This window comes from Oncorhynchus masou, unplaced genomic scaffold (genome assembly GCF_036934945.1).
Source record: "Oncorhynchus masou masou isolate Uvic2021 unplaced genomic scaffold, UVic_Omas_1.1 unplaced_scaffold_5649, whole genome shotgun sequence".
Lineage (NCBI taxonomy): Eukaryota > Metazoa > Chordata > Actinopteri > Salmoniformes > Salmonidae > Oncorhynchus > Oncorhynchus masou.
The window spans coordinates 1-15,935 of NW_027012068.1; the positions used below are offsets into that span (position 1 = coordinate 1).

Genomic DNA, 15,935 nt, shown 5'->3' on the forward strand with positions numbered 1-15,935 from the left:
CCACGCAGTCCCACACAGTACCACGCAGTCCCACACAGTCCCATACAGTACCACGCAGTCCCACACAGTACCACACAGTACCACACAGTACCACACAGTACCACGCAGTACAGAAGTCCTCCATTATTCAACCCTACATCATCAGGAATAATAGCGTGTACTTGCAGTTCTGTTCCGACAAGGTATTGAACTCTGACCCCACAAGGTCAAAGGTATTGTTCAGTAGCATACTGAAGAAACTGAGGGTTCAAACCAAAAGAAGCCTCTAGGAGAGAGGAAGTGTTTCTAAGCCAATCACTCACACTTCCATACATAAAAAAAACAAAAATATAGGAGACAATATACAGCTGGTAAGTAATCAACAGAGTTTCTCATCATGCCAAAACACACCTTCACACTTCAGAGAGACACAGAATGATCTAAAACTCGGCATTCTAACTAAAACAAGGGAGAAAAGCACTGGTCTATTCCCTGATGAAACATCTAGCATTCCTGATACAGAATGAGAATCCTATGGGTGTTCGATCCCCTAAGAGATCTGGAACATGGTTCAGAGGGTTCCCCTAACCCCTAATGCTGCAGCTGGGTTATGGTTGTGCACCACGGGGCTAGATCTTCATTCCTTTAAGGGTCTGTAGCTGCTTGGTTAAACTGTGAGGAGGGAAGGCGAGGCTGGTTTGGTTTCTTCTAGCGCCAGACAGAGAAAAAGGCTCAGTGTTTCTCATGCATTGGGGCGGCTCTGGGTTGACTGACAGATCAAGAACAGGAAGGGATTGTACTTGCACAGGAAGCCGGAAGTCAGAACAGGAGCGAGTTCAGTTAATCATTGGTTGCGTCTGAATTGGCACATTATTCCTTATATAGTGCCTATAGAGCAGGGGTATTGAACTCTGACCCCACGAGGTGTCAGGGGTATTGAACTCTGACCCCACGAGGTGTCAGGGGTATTGAACTCTGACCCCACGAGGTGTCAGGGGTATTGAACTCTGACCCCATGAGGTCAGGGGTATTGAACTCTTACCCCACGAGGTGTCAGGGGTATTGAACTCTGACCCCACGAGGTGTCAGGGGTATTGAACTCTGACCCCACGAGGTGTCAGGGGTATTGAAACTCTGACCCCACGAGGTCCGGAGCCTGCTGGGTTTCTGTTTTACCTGATCATTATTGCACCAACCTGGTGTCCCAGGTCTAAATCAGCCCATGATTAGAGGGGAATCACCCACCTGGTGTCCCAGGTCTAAATCAGCCCATGATTAGAGGGGAATCACCCACCTGGTGTCCCAGGTCTAAATCAGGCCCTGATTAGAGAGGAATCACCCACCTGGTGTCCCAGGTCTAAATCAGCCCATGATTAGAGGGGAATCACCCACCTGGTGTCCCAGGTCTAAATCAGGCCCTGATTAGAGGGGACTCACCCACCTGGTGTCCCAGGTCTAAATCAGGCCCTGATTAGAGGGGAATCACCCACCTGGTGTCCCAGGTCTAAATCAGGCCCTGATTAGAGGGGACTCACCCACCTGGTGTCCCAGGTCTAAATCAGGCCCTGATTAGAGGGGAATCACCCACCTGGTGTCCCAGGTTCAAATCAGGCCCTGATTAGAGGGGAATCACCCACCTGGTGTCCCAGGTCTAAATCAGGCCCTGATTAGAGAGGAATCACCCACCTGGTGTCGCAGGTCTAAATCAGGCCCTGATTAGAGAGGAATCACCCACCTGGTGTCCCAGGTCTAAATCAGGCCCTGATTAGAGGGGAACAATGAAAAAAAAACACAGTGGAAATGGCCTGGAGTCCCAGAGTTGAGTTAGAGGGTTCTAGGGAATAGGTGTTCCAGACGCATCCAGTCAGTCTGGGCTACTGGGCCACACTGTTGAGGCTGCTGTTGGAACCTCCCAGGCCGTTCTCGTTCTTCTGGAAACTCTTGACTGCACTCGGGACCTGCATCCCTGTACTGAGGCTCAGTCCACCACACCAAACCTGGAACACATCACATTAACACAAAACCTCCATCATAGTCAACAACATTATACCTGTAGATAACAAAATACACATGACTGGCCTGGTCAGGTTACCGTGGACCACAATCCTACAGAGATCTCTCACACCCACCAGAGGGGAAGAGATGGGAGAGGTATGGAGATGGGGGGGCTAGGACACCTCACACCGATTGTAAAACTAAGGCAGCAGACACAATTCCTTCGTCACTATGGAGAACCGGCCACAGGACATTAACATGCAATAAAATGGACTGTGGGACGATGGGTTTAAATCAGCCACAAATGGTGGTCATGACGACAGACGGAATATTAAAATGTAATGCGTTTTTGCTATGTCATTAAAAGTTAAAGGACAACGTTATAACGAAAACACAGCGTAACTTTTTAAGAGTTTTCCTAGTATGTGCGTGATGTTTTGCAAATTGTACGTTGTGTGGAAAATGTCCAGATCAAAGAGATTGTTTTGGTGACATTAGTTGTCTAAAATCGGATCTGAGTAAAGACCTTGCCTCGTAACCATAGTTACGCCCAGAGAACTGCCCTGAAGGAGGTTACCCAGAGAACTGCCCTGAAGGAGGTTACACCCAGAGAACTGCCCTGAAGGAGGTTAAGCCCAGAGAACTGCCCTGAAGAGGTTACGCCAGAGAACTGCCTAAGGAGGTTACGCCCAGAGAACTGCCCTGAAGGAGGCTACGTTTCAGAGAACTGCCCTGAAGGAGGTTACGCCCCAGAGAACTGCCCTGAAGGAGGTGACACCCAGAGAACTGCCCTGAAGGAGGTTACGCCCAGAGAACTGCCCTGAAGGTTAAGCAGAGAACTGCCCTGAAGGAGTTACCAGAGAACTGCCCTGAAGAGTTCGCAGAGAACTGCCTGAAGGAGGTTGCACCAGAGAACTGCCTGAAGGAGGATTACGCCCAGAGAACTGCCCTGAAGGAGGTTACGCCAGAGAACTGCCCTGAAGGAGGTGCGCCCAGAGAGCTGCCCTGAAGGAGGTTACTCCAGAGAACTGCCCTGAAGGAGGTTACACCCAGAGAACTGCCCTGAAGGAGGTTACACCCAGAGAACTGCCCTGAAGGAGGTTACGCCCAGAGAACTGCCCTGAAGGAGGTTACACCCAGAGAACTGCCCTGAAGGAGGTTACGCCCAGAGAACTGCCCTGAAGGAGGTTACACCCAGAGAACTGCCCTGAAGGAGGTTACGCCCAGAGAACTGCCCTGAAGGAGGTTACGCCCAGAGAACTGCCCTGAAGGAGGTTACACCCAGAGAACTGCCCTGAAGGAGGTTACGCCCAGAGAACTGCCCTGAAGGAGGTTACGCCCAGAGAACTGCCCTGAAGGAGGTTACGCCCAGAGAACTGCCCTGAAGGAGGTTACACCCAGAGAACTGCCCTGAAGGAGGTTACGCCCAGAGAACTGCCCTGAAGGAGGTTACACCCAGAGAACTGCCCTGAAGGAGGTTACGCCCAGAGAACTGCCCTGAAGGAGGTTACACCCAGAGAACTGCCCTGAAGGAGGTTACGCCCAGAGAACTGCCCTGAAGGAGGTTACGCCAGAGAACTGCCCTGAAGGAGGTTACACCCAGAGAACTGCCCTGAAGGAGGTTACACCCAGAGAACTGCCCTGAAGGAGGTTACACCCAGAGAACTGCCCTGAAGGAGGTTACACCCAGAGAACTGCCCTGAAGGAGGTTACGCCCAGAGAACTGCCCTGAAGGAGGTTACGCCCAGAGAACTGCCCTGAAGGAGGTTACGCCCAGAGAACTGCCCTGAAGGAGGTTACGCCAGAGAACTGCCCTGAAGGAGGTTACACCCAGAGAACTGCCCTGAAGGAGGTTACGCCCAGAGAACTGCCCTGAAGGAGGTTACGCCCAGAGAACTGCCCTGAAGGAGGTTACGCCCAGAGAACTGCAACGAAAGGAGGTTACGTCCACTTCTGACCCGCGGCTATAAGACCTGTGAGTGAAGAATTAACAGACCAGACTAAATGACCCTGAGCTGCAGCCAAGGTCTGAGTGGTCAGCAAACCCAAAACCAGGTTGAAGAAGACAAAGGAACCTTTTAACAACCGATGGACGAGTAGCTGTATCTGAAGGGGGTGAATTCCAGCAGGACCACCCGGTCACCACTCTCCAAGGAACCGTGTGTCTACACTGTTTCCCTCCCGCGCTGGAACCATCCCCACGGCTGATTTGGCCCTCCTCCAAAGACCCCTTTTCAGAACGAGGACGAGGAAACGGACCACTAAGAGAAAGGACACTGACACCGTGAGGAGAAACGAGAGAGCTACACCCAGTAACTGAAGATGTGCCGTCATCAGAGAAGTTGGAATCCGGTCCACTCAGAGACCCCCATCTGAGACCTCCCACACTGTCCACTCAGAGACCCCCATCTGAGACCTCCCACACTGTCCACTCAGAGACCCCCCATCTGAGACCTCCCACACTGTCCACTCAGAGACCCCCATCTGGAGACCTCCCACACTGTCCACTCAGAGACCCCCTATCTGAGACCTCCCACACTGTCCACTCAGAGACTGAGACCTCCCACACTGTCCACTCAGAGACTGAGACCTCCCACACTGTCCACTCAGAGACCTCCCACACTGTCCACTCAGAGACTGAGACCTCCCACACTGTCCACTCAGAGACACCCCATCTGAGACCTCCCACACTGTCCACTCAGAGACTGAGACCTCCCACACTGTCCACTCAGAGACCCCCATCGGAGACCTCCCACACTGTCCACTCAGAGACTGAGACCTCCCACACTGTCCACTCAGAGACCCCCATCTGAGACCTCCCACACTGTCCACTCAGAGACCCCCCATCTGAGACCTCCCACACTGTCCACTCAGAGACCCCCCATCTGAGACCTCCCACACTGTCCACTCAGAGACCCCCATCTGAGACCTCCCACACTGTCCACTCAGAGACCCCCATCTGAGACCTCCCACACTGTCCACTCAGAGACCCCCATCGGAGACCTCCCACACTGTCCACTCAGAGACCCCCATCTGAGACCTCCCACACTGTCCCTCAAGAGACCTCCCACACTGTCCACTCAAAAGACCCCCATCTGAGACCCCCCACTGTCCACTCAGAGACTGAGACCTCCCACACTGTCACTCAGAGACCTCCCACACTGTCCACTCAGAAGACCCCCATCTGAGACCTCCCACACACTGTCATCAGGGCCCCCATGGAGACCTCCCATGCCACTCAGAGGCCCCCCACGCCCGGAGACTCCCACACTGTCCACTCAGAGACTGAGACCTCCCACACTGTCCACTCAGAGACCCCCATCGGAGACCTCCCACACTGTCCACTCAGAGACCCCCATCTGAGACCTCCCCATCCACTCAGAGACCCCATCCCACACTGTCCACTCAGAGACCCCCCATCGGAGACCCTCCCACACTGTCACTCAGAGACTGAGACCTCCCCACACTGTCCACTCAGAGACACTTCATCTGAGACCTCCCACACTGTCAACTCAGAGACCCCCCATCGGAGACCTCCCACACTGTCAACTCAGAGACCCCCCATCGGAGACCTCCCACACTGTCAACTCAGAGACCCCCCATCTGAGACCTCCCACACTGTCCACTCAGAGACCCCCCATCTGAGACCTCCCACACTGTCCACTCAGAGACACTACATCTGAGACCTCCCACACGTAATTACATCATTATATTCTGACCCATAAGAGCGTCAGTCCGGGACAAGGTTAGGATTAAAATAAGCATAGCTGACAAATGCACCCAAGTGGGTTTTTCTCTCATGTACTCAACGTATCAGAGGCTCTTACCCAGAGAGACAGCGTATCAGAGGCTCTGACCCAGAGAGACAGCGTATCAGAGGCTCTTATCCAGAGAGACAGCGTATCAGAGGCTCTTACCCAGAGAGACAGCGTATCAGAGGCTCTGACCCAGAGAGACAGCCTATCAGAGGCTCTGACCCAGAGAGACAGCCTATCAGAGGCTCTTACCCAGAGAGACAGCGTATCAGAGGCTCTTATCCAGAGAGACAGCGTATCAGGGGCTCTTACCCAGAGAGACAGCGTATCAGAGGCTCTTATCCAGAGAGACAGCGTATCAGAGGCTCTTACCCAGAGAGACAGCGTATCAGAGGCTCTGACCCAGAGAGACAGCGTATCAGAGGCTCTTATCCAGAGAGACAGCGTATCAGAGGCTCTTACCCAGAGAGACGTACAGTCAGTGCAGTCATCATCACGAGACAGAAAGGTGGGACAACCAGATACTAGTGACAGTAAGTACATTTCTTCAGCAATGTCAGTGCTGGTTAGAAAAGACAAGTACGAGTGTTTAGTTCAAGAAAGGCAGGACAAGTTCTCTGGTGTTATCTAGTTCTTGAGGAAAGACAAGACAAGTTCTCTGGTGTTATCTAGTTCTTGAGGAAAGGCAAGACAAGTTCTCTGGTGTTATCTAGTTCTTGAGGAAAGACAAGACAAGTTCTCTGGTGTTATCTAGTTCTCGAGGAAAGGCAAGACAAGTTCTCTGGTGTTATCTAGTTCTTGAGGAAAGGCAAGACAAGTTCTCTGGTGTTATCTAGTTCTCGAGGAAAGGCAAGACAAGTTCTCTGAGTGCCCTAGTTCTTGAGGAAAGGCAAGACAAGTTCTCTGGTGTTACCTAGTTCTTGAGGAAAGGCAAGACAAGTCCTCTGGTGTTATCTAGTTCTTGAGGAAAGGCAAGACAAGTTCTCTGGTGTTATCTAGTTCTTGAGGAAAGGCAAGACAAGTTCTCTGGTGTTATCTAGTTCTTGAGGAAAGGCAAGACAAGTTCTCTGGTGTTATCTAGTTCTGAGGAAAGGCAAGACAAGTTCTCTGGTGTTATCTAGTTCTTGAGGAAGGCAAGACAAGTTCTCTGGTGTTACCTAGTTCTTGAGGAAAGGCAAGACAAGTCCTCTGGTGTTATCTAGTTCTTGAGGAAAGGCAAGACAAGTTCTCTGGTGTTATCTAGTTCTTTGAGGAAAGGCAAGACAAGTTCTCTGGTGTTATCTAGTTCTTGAGGAAGGAGCAAGACAAGTTCTCTGGTGTTACCTAGTTCTCGAGGAAAGGCAAGACAAGTTCTCTGGTGTTACCTAGTTCTTGAGGAAAGGCAAGACAAGTTCTCTGGTGTTATCTAGTTCTCGAGGAAAGGCAAGACAAGTTCTCTGGTGTTACCTAGTTCTTGAGGAAAGGCAAGACAAGTCCTCTGGTGTTATCTAGTTCTTGAGGAAAGGCAAGACAAGTTCTCTGGTGTTATCTAGTTCTTGAGGAAAGGCAAGACAAGTTCTCTGGTGTTATCTAGTTCTTGAGGAAAGGCAAGACAAGTTCTCTGGTGTTACCTAGTTCTCGAGGAAAGGCAAGACAAGTTCTCTGGTGTTACCTAGTTCTTGAGGAAAGGCAAGACAAGTTCTCTGGTGTTACCTAGTTCTCGAGGAAAGGCAAGACAAGTTCTCTGGTGTTATCTAGTTCTTAGGAAAGGCAAGACAAGTTCTCTGGTGTTATCTTAGTTCTTTTAGGAAAGGCAGGACAAGTTCTCTGGTGTTATCTAGTTCTTGAGGAAAGGCAAGACAAGTTCTCTGGTGTTATCTAGTTCTTGAGGAAAGGCAAGACAAGTTCTCTGGTGTTACCTAGTTCTTGAGGAAAGGCAAGACAAGTCCTCTGGTGTTATCTAGTTCTTGAGGAAAGGCAAGACAAGTTCTCTGGTGTTATCTAGTTCTTGAGGAAAGGCAAGACAAGTTCTCTGGTGTTATCTAGTTCTTGAGGAAAGGCAAGACAAGTTCTCTGGTGTTATCTAGTTCTCGAGGAAAGGCAAGACAAGTTCTCTGGTGTTATCTAGTTCTTGAGGAAAGGCAGGACAAGTTCTCTGGTGTTATCTAGTTCTTGAGAAGGCAAGACAAGTTCTGGTGTTATCTAGTTCTTAGGAAAGGCAGGACAAGTTCTCTGGTGTTACCTAGTTCTTGAGGAAAGACAAGACAATGTTCTCTGGTGTTATCTAGTTCTTGAGGAAAGGCAAGACAAGTTCTCTGGTGTTATCTAGTTCTCGAGGAAAGGCATAACAAGTTCTCTGGTGTTATCTAGTTCTTGAGGAAAGGCAAGACAAGTTCTCTGGTGTTATCTAGTTCTCGAGGAAAGGCAAGACAAGTTCTCTGGTGTTATCTAGTTCTCGAGGAAAGGCAAGACAAGTTCTCTGGTGTTACCTAGTTCTCGAGGAAAGGCAAGACAAGTTCTCTGGTGTTACCTAGTTCTTGAGGAAAGGCAAGACAAGTTCTCTGGTGTTACCTAGTTCTCGAGGAAAGACAAGACAAGTTCTCTGGTGTTACCTAGTTCTCGAGGAAAGACAAGACAAGTTCTCTGGTGTTACCTAGTTCTTGAGGAAAGGCATAACAAGTTCTCTGGTGTTACCTAGTTCTTGAGGAAAGGCAGGACAAGTTCTCTGGTGTTACCTAGTTATTGAGGAAAGGCAAGACAAGTTCTCTGGTGTTATCTAGTTCTCGAGGAAAGGCATAACAAGTTCTCTGGTGTTACCTAGTTCTTGAGGAAAGGCATAACAAGTTCTCTGGTGTTATCTAGTTCTTGAGGAAAGGCAAGACAAGTTCTCTGGTGTTATCTAGTTCTTGAGGAAAGGCATAACAAGTTCTCTGGTGTTATCTAGTTCTCGAGGACCGGCAAGGGGTATAATACACAGGTGTGTGGGAGTGGCGGTCAACCACAATACAGACAACACTTACCATGAAGGCTGGTACAACAGGTTGGCTAAACTTAGCCTTGAACGTGTGGATCAACTGCTTAGTTTCAGCGTTGTAGAAGGACAGTTGTCCTGAGGGAGACCAAGAGAAAACAAAACAGAATTCAAACTACTGTATCCACGTCACTTCAAGCGCAGAGAGAGCACGGTGTAAAGTGTGTTCTGATCGTCAGAGGAGAAAAGCCTAGTTTGTAATCATTTCCTGAGGAAGGGAGATGAAATCCAATATGGCCGTATCCGATGGCCTGTGTATACGGGATGCAGGCGCCTGAGGGATATGGTATTCCACCCGGACTGACTAAAACACACCAATCTGTACCACGTACAACAATGAGGACCCGCCGAACTCAGTAGCTGCTAGCTGCATCAATGTATGGATCAACAACGGCTGCTAGCTGCATAAATGTATGGCTCAACAACGGCTGCTACCTGCATCAATGTATGGCTCAACAACGGCTGCTACCTGCATCAATGTATGGCTCAACAACGGCTGCTAGCTGCATCAATGTATGGCTCAACAACGGCTGCTAGCTGCATCAATGTATGGGATCAACAACGGCTGCTAGCTGCATCAATGTATGGCTCAACAACAGCTGCTAGCTGCATCAATGTATGGCTCAACAACGGCTGCTAGCTGCATCAATGTATGGGATCAACAACGGCTGCTAGCTGCATCAATGTATGGCTCAACAACAGCTGCTAGCTGCATAAATGTATGGCTCAACAACGGCTGCTAGCCGCATCAATGTATGGATCAACAACGGCTGCTAGCTGCATCAATGTATGGCTCAACAACGGCTGCTAGCTGCATCAATGTATGGATCAACAACGGCTGCTAGCTGCATCAATGTATGGATCAACAACGGCTGCTAGCTGCATCAATGTATGGATCAACAACGGCTGCTAGCTGCATAAATGTATGGCTCAACAACGGCTGCTAGCTGCATCAATGTATGGCTCAACAACGGCTGCTAGCTGCATCAATGTATGGATGAACAACGGCTGCTAGCTGCATCAATGTATGGCTCAAGAACGGCTGCTAGCTGCATCAATGTATGGATCAACAACGGCTGCTAGGTGCATCAATGTATGGCTCAACAACGGCTGCTACCTGCATAAATGTATGGATCAACAACGGCTGCTAGCTGCATCAATGTATGGATCAACAACGACTGCTAGCTGCATCAATGTATGGATCAACAACGGCTGCTAGCTGCATAAATGTATGGATCAACAATGGCTGCTAGCTCCTAATACTTTAGCTGTGCTTGACTGAGCTTTCCTGCCGAAACGTAACCAACTAAATAGTCCCCAAAGTGTAAACACCACCTTTCTGCCATCTCAGGCACGCTAAAGCAAATACTCAAAAGTATCTGAAATATTTAAAATTATTTTTGAACCCAGGTGTGGTTCCTATATGTCTCGGACATCAACCCACCTGAGTCCAGGTCACAGAAGACCCCGATGCGTCCAGGCGCGGTGCCGTCCAGGCTCTTGGCCTTGTTGTTGTGCTTGGCAGCGAAGGAGGGCTGCAGCCAGTTGTTGATGTGGATACACCAGGTTGTGTTGGTCTTACCCAGCTGGTCAAACTTTCCCAGGTTCCTGTAGGAGACCCCAACACTGTAGGACTTACAATCTTTAAGGGCTTTCACCTCCCAGTAGTGTTGACCACAGTCCATAATGGTATCACCTGAGGAGAGGTACAGACATTAAGGCTTATCAATCCCTTCGTGACAGACAGAGCAAACCTCACAACTTGCATGTTGGTGTCACCTGGTGGGTGGACACTATGCTATTACAACGTCTTACATAACACCTGGCTGGTGACTGGAGAGGACAGACAGGACATTTTGAATCAATCACTACACAGACGCGCATAGTGTTACTCATTGCTGGTGTCTGTTGGGAGTGGATATGATATAATTACATCGTCATGTTATTCCTGGGTGTGGAGGACAGGAAACCTTTTCAATCCCTTGGGAGTGGACAATGCACAGTAACAGGAAAACCCTGTTGAACATGTTACCTAGCACTCTGTCCTCACTTATTGAACATCTGACAGAACGTGACAACACACCACTACTGACTATACTATGTGGTAGTGACTGACACAACACTAATGTGTGTTGAGCTTGGAAGACCGTATGATATTGAATGCTGAGCCGTAGTCAATGAACAGCATTCTCACACAGGTGTTCCTTTTGTCCAGGTGGGTGAGGGCAGTGTGGAGTGCAATAGAGATTGCATCATCTGTTGGATCTGTTGGGGCGGTATGCAAATTGGAGTGGGTCTAGGGTTTCTGGAATAATGGTGTTGATGTGAGCCATGACAAGCCTTTCAAAGCACTTCATGGCTACAGATGTGAGTGCTTTAAGGTTGGTAGTGTTTACCTACTTAACACAGCGTTGTGTTGGTGTTGTGTTTACCGACCTAACACAGCGTTGTGTTGATGTTGTGTTTACCTACCTAACACAGCGTTGTGTTGGTGTTGTGTTTACCGACCTAACACAGCGATGTGTTGATGTTGTGTTTACCTATCTAACACATACTCTGTGTGTGTTTGCACGTGCACGTTTACCTAACACAGTGTAGGACTCTCCAGTGAACCGGTCTCTGCTACATTACTCTGTGTGTGTTTGCGTTTACCTAACACAGTGTAGGACTCTCCAGTAGACAGTCTCTGCTACATTACTCTGTGTTTGCCGCGTGCGCGTTTACCTAACACATTGTAGGACTCTCCAGTGAACCGGTCTCTGCTACATTACTCTGTGTGTGTTTGCACGTGCACGTTTACCTAACACATTGTAGGACTCTCCAGTGACCCGGTCTCTGCTACATTACTCTGTGTGTGTTTGCACGTTTACCTAACACAGTGTAGGACTCTCCAGTGACCCGGTCTCTGCTACATTACTCTGTGTGAGTTTGCACGTTTACCTAACACAGTGTAGGACTCTCCAGTGAACCGGTCTCTGCTTCCTCTGATGGCAGGCGACCGAGTCGTCAACGTCCTCTTGGGAGACGGAGTTCCACTTCTACAACAGAGAGGAAGGAAAGACATTACAACACAAAACACACAGCCGTTACAACACACTGACCTTACAACACACAGCCGTTACAACACACAACCGTTACAACACAAAACACACAGGCATTACAACACACAGCCGTTACAACACACAGCCGTTACAACACAAAACACACAGACGTTACAACACACAGCTGTTACAACACACAGCCGTTACAACACAAAACACACAGGCGTTACAACACACAGATGTTACAACACAAAACACACAGGTGTTACAACACACAGCCGTTACAACACACAGCCGTTACAACACAAAACACACAGACGTTACAACACACAGCCGTTACAACACACAGCCGTTACAACACACAGCCGTTACAACACAAAACACACAGACGTTACAACACACAGACGTTACAACACACAGATGTTACAACACAAAACACACAGATGTTACAACACACAGACGTTACAACACACAGATGTTACAACACAAAACACACAGACGTTACAACACAAAACACACAGACGTTACAACACAAAACACACAGACGTTAGAACACAAAACACACAGCCGTTACAACACACAGCCGTTACAACACACAGCCGTTACAACACACAGCCGTTACAACACACAGCCGTTACAACACAAAACACACAGCCGTTACAACACACAGCCGTTACAACACACAGCCGTTACAACACAAAACACACAGACGTTACAACACACAGACGTTACAACACAAAACACACAGACGTTACAACACACAGACGTTACAACACACAGACTTTACAACACAAAACACACAGACGTTACAACACACAGACGTTACAACACACTGACTTTACAACACACAGACGTTACAACACAAAACACACAGACGTTACAACACACAGACGTTACAACACACAGACGTTACAACACACAGACGTTACAACACAAAACACACAGATGTTACAACACACAGGCGTTACAACACACAGACGTTACCCTAACGATGAGTAATACAGTACAACAGACAAGACAGTCAAGTGAACAAGGATGCTGTGGAGAAGCCCACTTCCTTTCAGCTAGATATCCGGCCCCAAGGACCAATTTCTCTGAAAGAAGATGGAGTTTCCCCACAGATGTCACTGTAAACTATGAAGATAAACAACAACCCTTGCGTGCAGTATGAAACAAACGGATAAAGACGGTCTTCGAATGCACTCAAAGTTTATTAGAACGCAAACAATCTCAAGCTTAGTGGCAATAGACACAAGCAGACAGGGGTGATAGACAGGGGTGATAGACACAAGCAGACAGGGGTGATAGACACAAGCAGACAGGGGTGATAGACACAAGCAGACAGGGGTGATAGACACAAGCAGACAGGGGTGATAGACACAAGCAGACAGGGGTGATAGACACAAGCAGACAGGGGTAATAGACACAAGTAGACAGGGGTGATAGACACAAGCAGACAGGAGTGATAGACACAAACAGACAGGGTGATAGACACAAGCAGACAGGGTGATAGACACAAGCAGACAGGGGTGATAGACAGAAGCAGACAGGGGTGATAGACACAAACAGACAGGGTGATAGTCACAAACAGACAGGGTGATAGACACAAGCAGACAGGGGTGATAGACACAAGCAGACAGGGGTGATAGACAGGGGTGATAGACACAAGCAGACAGGGGTGATAGACACAAGCAGACAGGGTGATAGACACAAGCAGACAGGGGTGATAGACAGGGGTGATAGACACAAACAGACAGGGGTGATAGACAGGGGTGATAGACGCAAGCAGACAGGGGTGATAGACACAAGCAGACAGGGGTGATAGACACAAGCAGACAGGGTGATAGACACAAGCAGACAGGGGTGATAGACACAAACAGACAGGGGCGATAGACACAAGCAGACAGGGGTGATAGACACAAGCAGACAGGGGTGACAGACAGGGGTGATAGACAGGGGTGATAGACACAAACAGACAGGGGTGATAGACAGGGGTGATAGACGCAAGCAGACAGGGGTGATAGACAGGGGTGATAGACACAAGCAGACAGGGTGATAGACAGGGGTGATAGACACAAGCAGACAGGGTGATAGACAGGGGTGATAGACAGGGGCGATAGACACAAGCAGACAGGGTGATAGACACAAGCAGACAGGGTGATAGACACAAGCAGACAGGGGTGATAGACAGGGGTGATAGACAGGGGTGATAGACACAAACAGACAGGGGTGATAGACGCAAGCAGACAGGGGTGATATACACAAACAGACAGGGGTGATATACACAAACAGACAGGGGTGATAGACACAAGCAGACAGGGGTGATAGACGCAAGCAGACAGGGGTGATAGGCGCAAGCAGACAGGGGTGGTAGACACAAGCAGACAGGGTGATAGACACAAGCAGACAGGAGTGATGGACACAAGCAGACAGGGGTGATAGACACAAGCAGACAGGGGTGATAGACACAAGCAGACAGGGGTGATAGACACAAGCAGACAGGGGTGATAGACACAAGCAGACAGGGGTAATAGACACAAGTAGACAGGGGTGATAGACACAAGCAGACAGGAGTGATGGACACAAGCAGACAGGAGTGATAGACACAAGAAACTAACCCTAACCCTAACCCTAACCCTACAAAAAATATGCTTTTTGGTCTTCATTTAAGGTTAGGCATAAAGTTAGGAGCTTAGTTAGAGTTAAGGTTAGGTTTAAATTCTGATTTTAATAAGATAAATGTTTCAAATAGGCAGGGTTTTAGCCCTAATTATGACTTTGTGGCTTGGGTAACTAGTGACGACCTACAGGGAGTTACAAGACAATGCCTTATTTCCAGCACAGGGAGAGGGATAATGTCATGTGATTAGTGACACCATACAGTGGGGAAGTGAAGCGCTACCAAAAGGTTAACGTAGTCAACAGGGTAGCCAGATATATCAGTCTGAGGTAGTCCTTTCTCAGTCCAGCTTTACGTGACGTGTAGCTAATTTAATAAATTGTTTTATTTAACTCGGAAAGTCAGTTAAGAACAAATTCTTATTTACAATGATGGCCTACACTGGCCAAACCCGGACGACGCTGGGCCAATTGAGCGCCGACCTATGGGACTCCCAATCACGGCCAGTTGTTATACAGCCTGGATTCGAACCAGGGTCTGTAGTGACGTCTCTAGCACTGAGACGCAGTGTCTTAGACCGCTGAACCAGGGTCTGTAGTGACTCCTCTAACACTGAGATGCAGTGTCTTAGACCTCTGAACCAGGGTCTGTAGTGACCCTCTAGCACTGAGACGCAGTGTCTTAGACCTCTGAACCAGGGTCTGTAGTGACTCCTCTAGCACTGAGACGCCTTAGACCTCTGAACCAGGGTCTGTAGTGACTCCTCTAACACTGAGATGCCTTAGACCGCTGAACCAGGGTCTGTAGTGACCCCTCTAGCACTGAGATGCAGTGTCTCAGACCGCTGAACCAGGGTCTGTAGTGACTCCTCTAACACTGAGATGCAGTGTCTTAGACCACTGAACCAGGGTCTGTAGTGACTCCTCTAGCACTGAGATGCAGTGTCTCAGACCGCTGAACCAGGGTCTGTAGTGACCCCTCTAGCACTGAGATTGCAGTGTCTCAGACCGCTGAACCAGGGTCTGTAGTGACTCCTCTAACACTGAGATGCCTTAGACCGCTGAACCAGGGTCTGTAGTGACCCCTCTAGCACTGAGATGCAGTGTCTCAGACCGCTGAACCAGGGTCTGTAGTGACTCCTCTAACACTGAGATGCCTTAGACCACTGAACCAGGGTCTGTAGTGACTCCTCTAGCACTGAGATGCCTTAGACCGCTGAACCAGGGTCTGTAGTGACCCCTCTAGCACTGAGATGCAGTGTCTCAGACCGCTGAACCAGGGTCTGTAGTGACTCCTCTAACACTGAGATGCAGTGTCTTAGACCACTGAACCAGGGTCTGTAGTGACTCCTCTAGCACTGAGATGCAGTGTCTCAGACCGCTGAACCAGGGTCTGTAGTGACCCCTCTAGCACTGAGATGCAGTGTCTCAGACCGCTGAACCAGGGTCTGTAGTGACTCCTCTAACACTGAGATGCCTTAGACCGCTGAACCAGGGTCTGTAGTGACCCCTCTAGCACTGAGATGCAGTGTCTCA

General features: G+C 49.1%; 1 protein-coding gene across 1 annotated transcript; it reads right to left on the reverse strand.

Moving 5' to 3' along the window:
• Positions 1–6: 6 nt before the first annotated feature.
• Positions 7–11,777, reverse strand: LOC135536177 (FSD1-like protein; the record flags this gene model as incomplete). The annotated part of the gene is made up of 4 exons (XM_064962555.1): positions 7–1,976; positions 8,729–8,817; positions 10,184–10,435; positions 11,680–11,777. Coding segments are annotated over 4 exons (562 nt in total), but the record flags the coding sequence as incomplete, so codon positions are not given.
• Between the last annotated feature and the right edge of the window lie 4,158 nt (positions 11,778–15,935).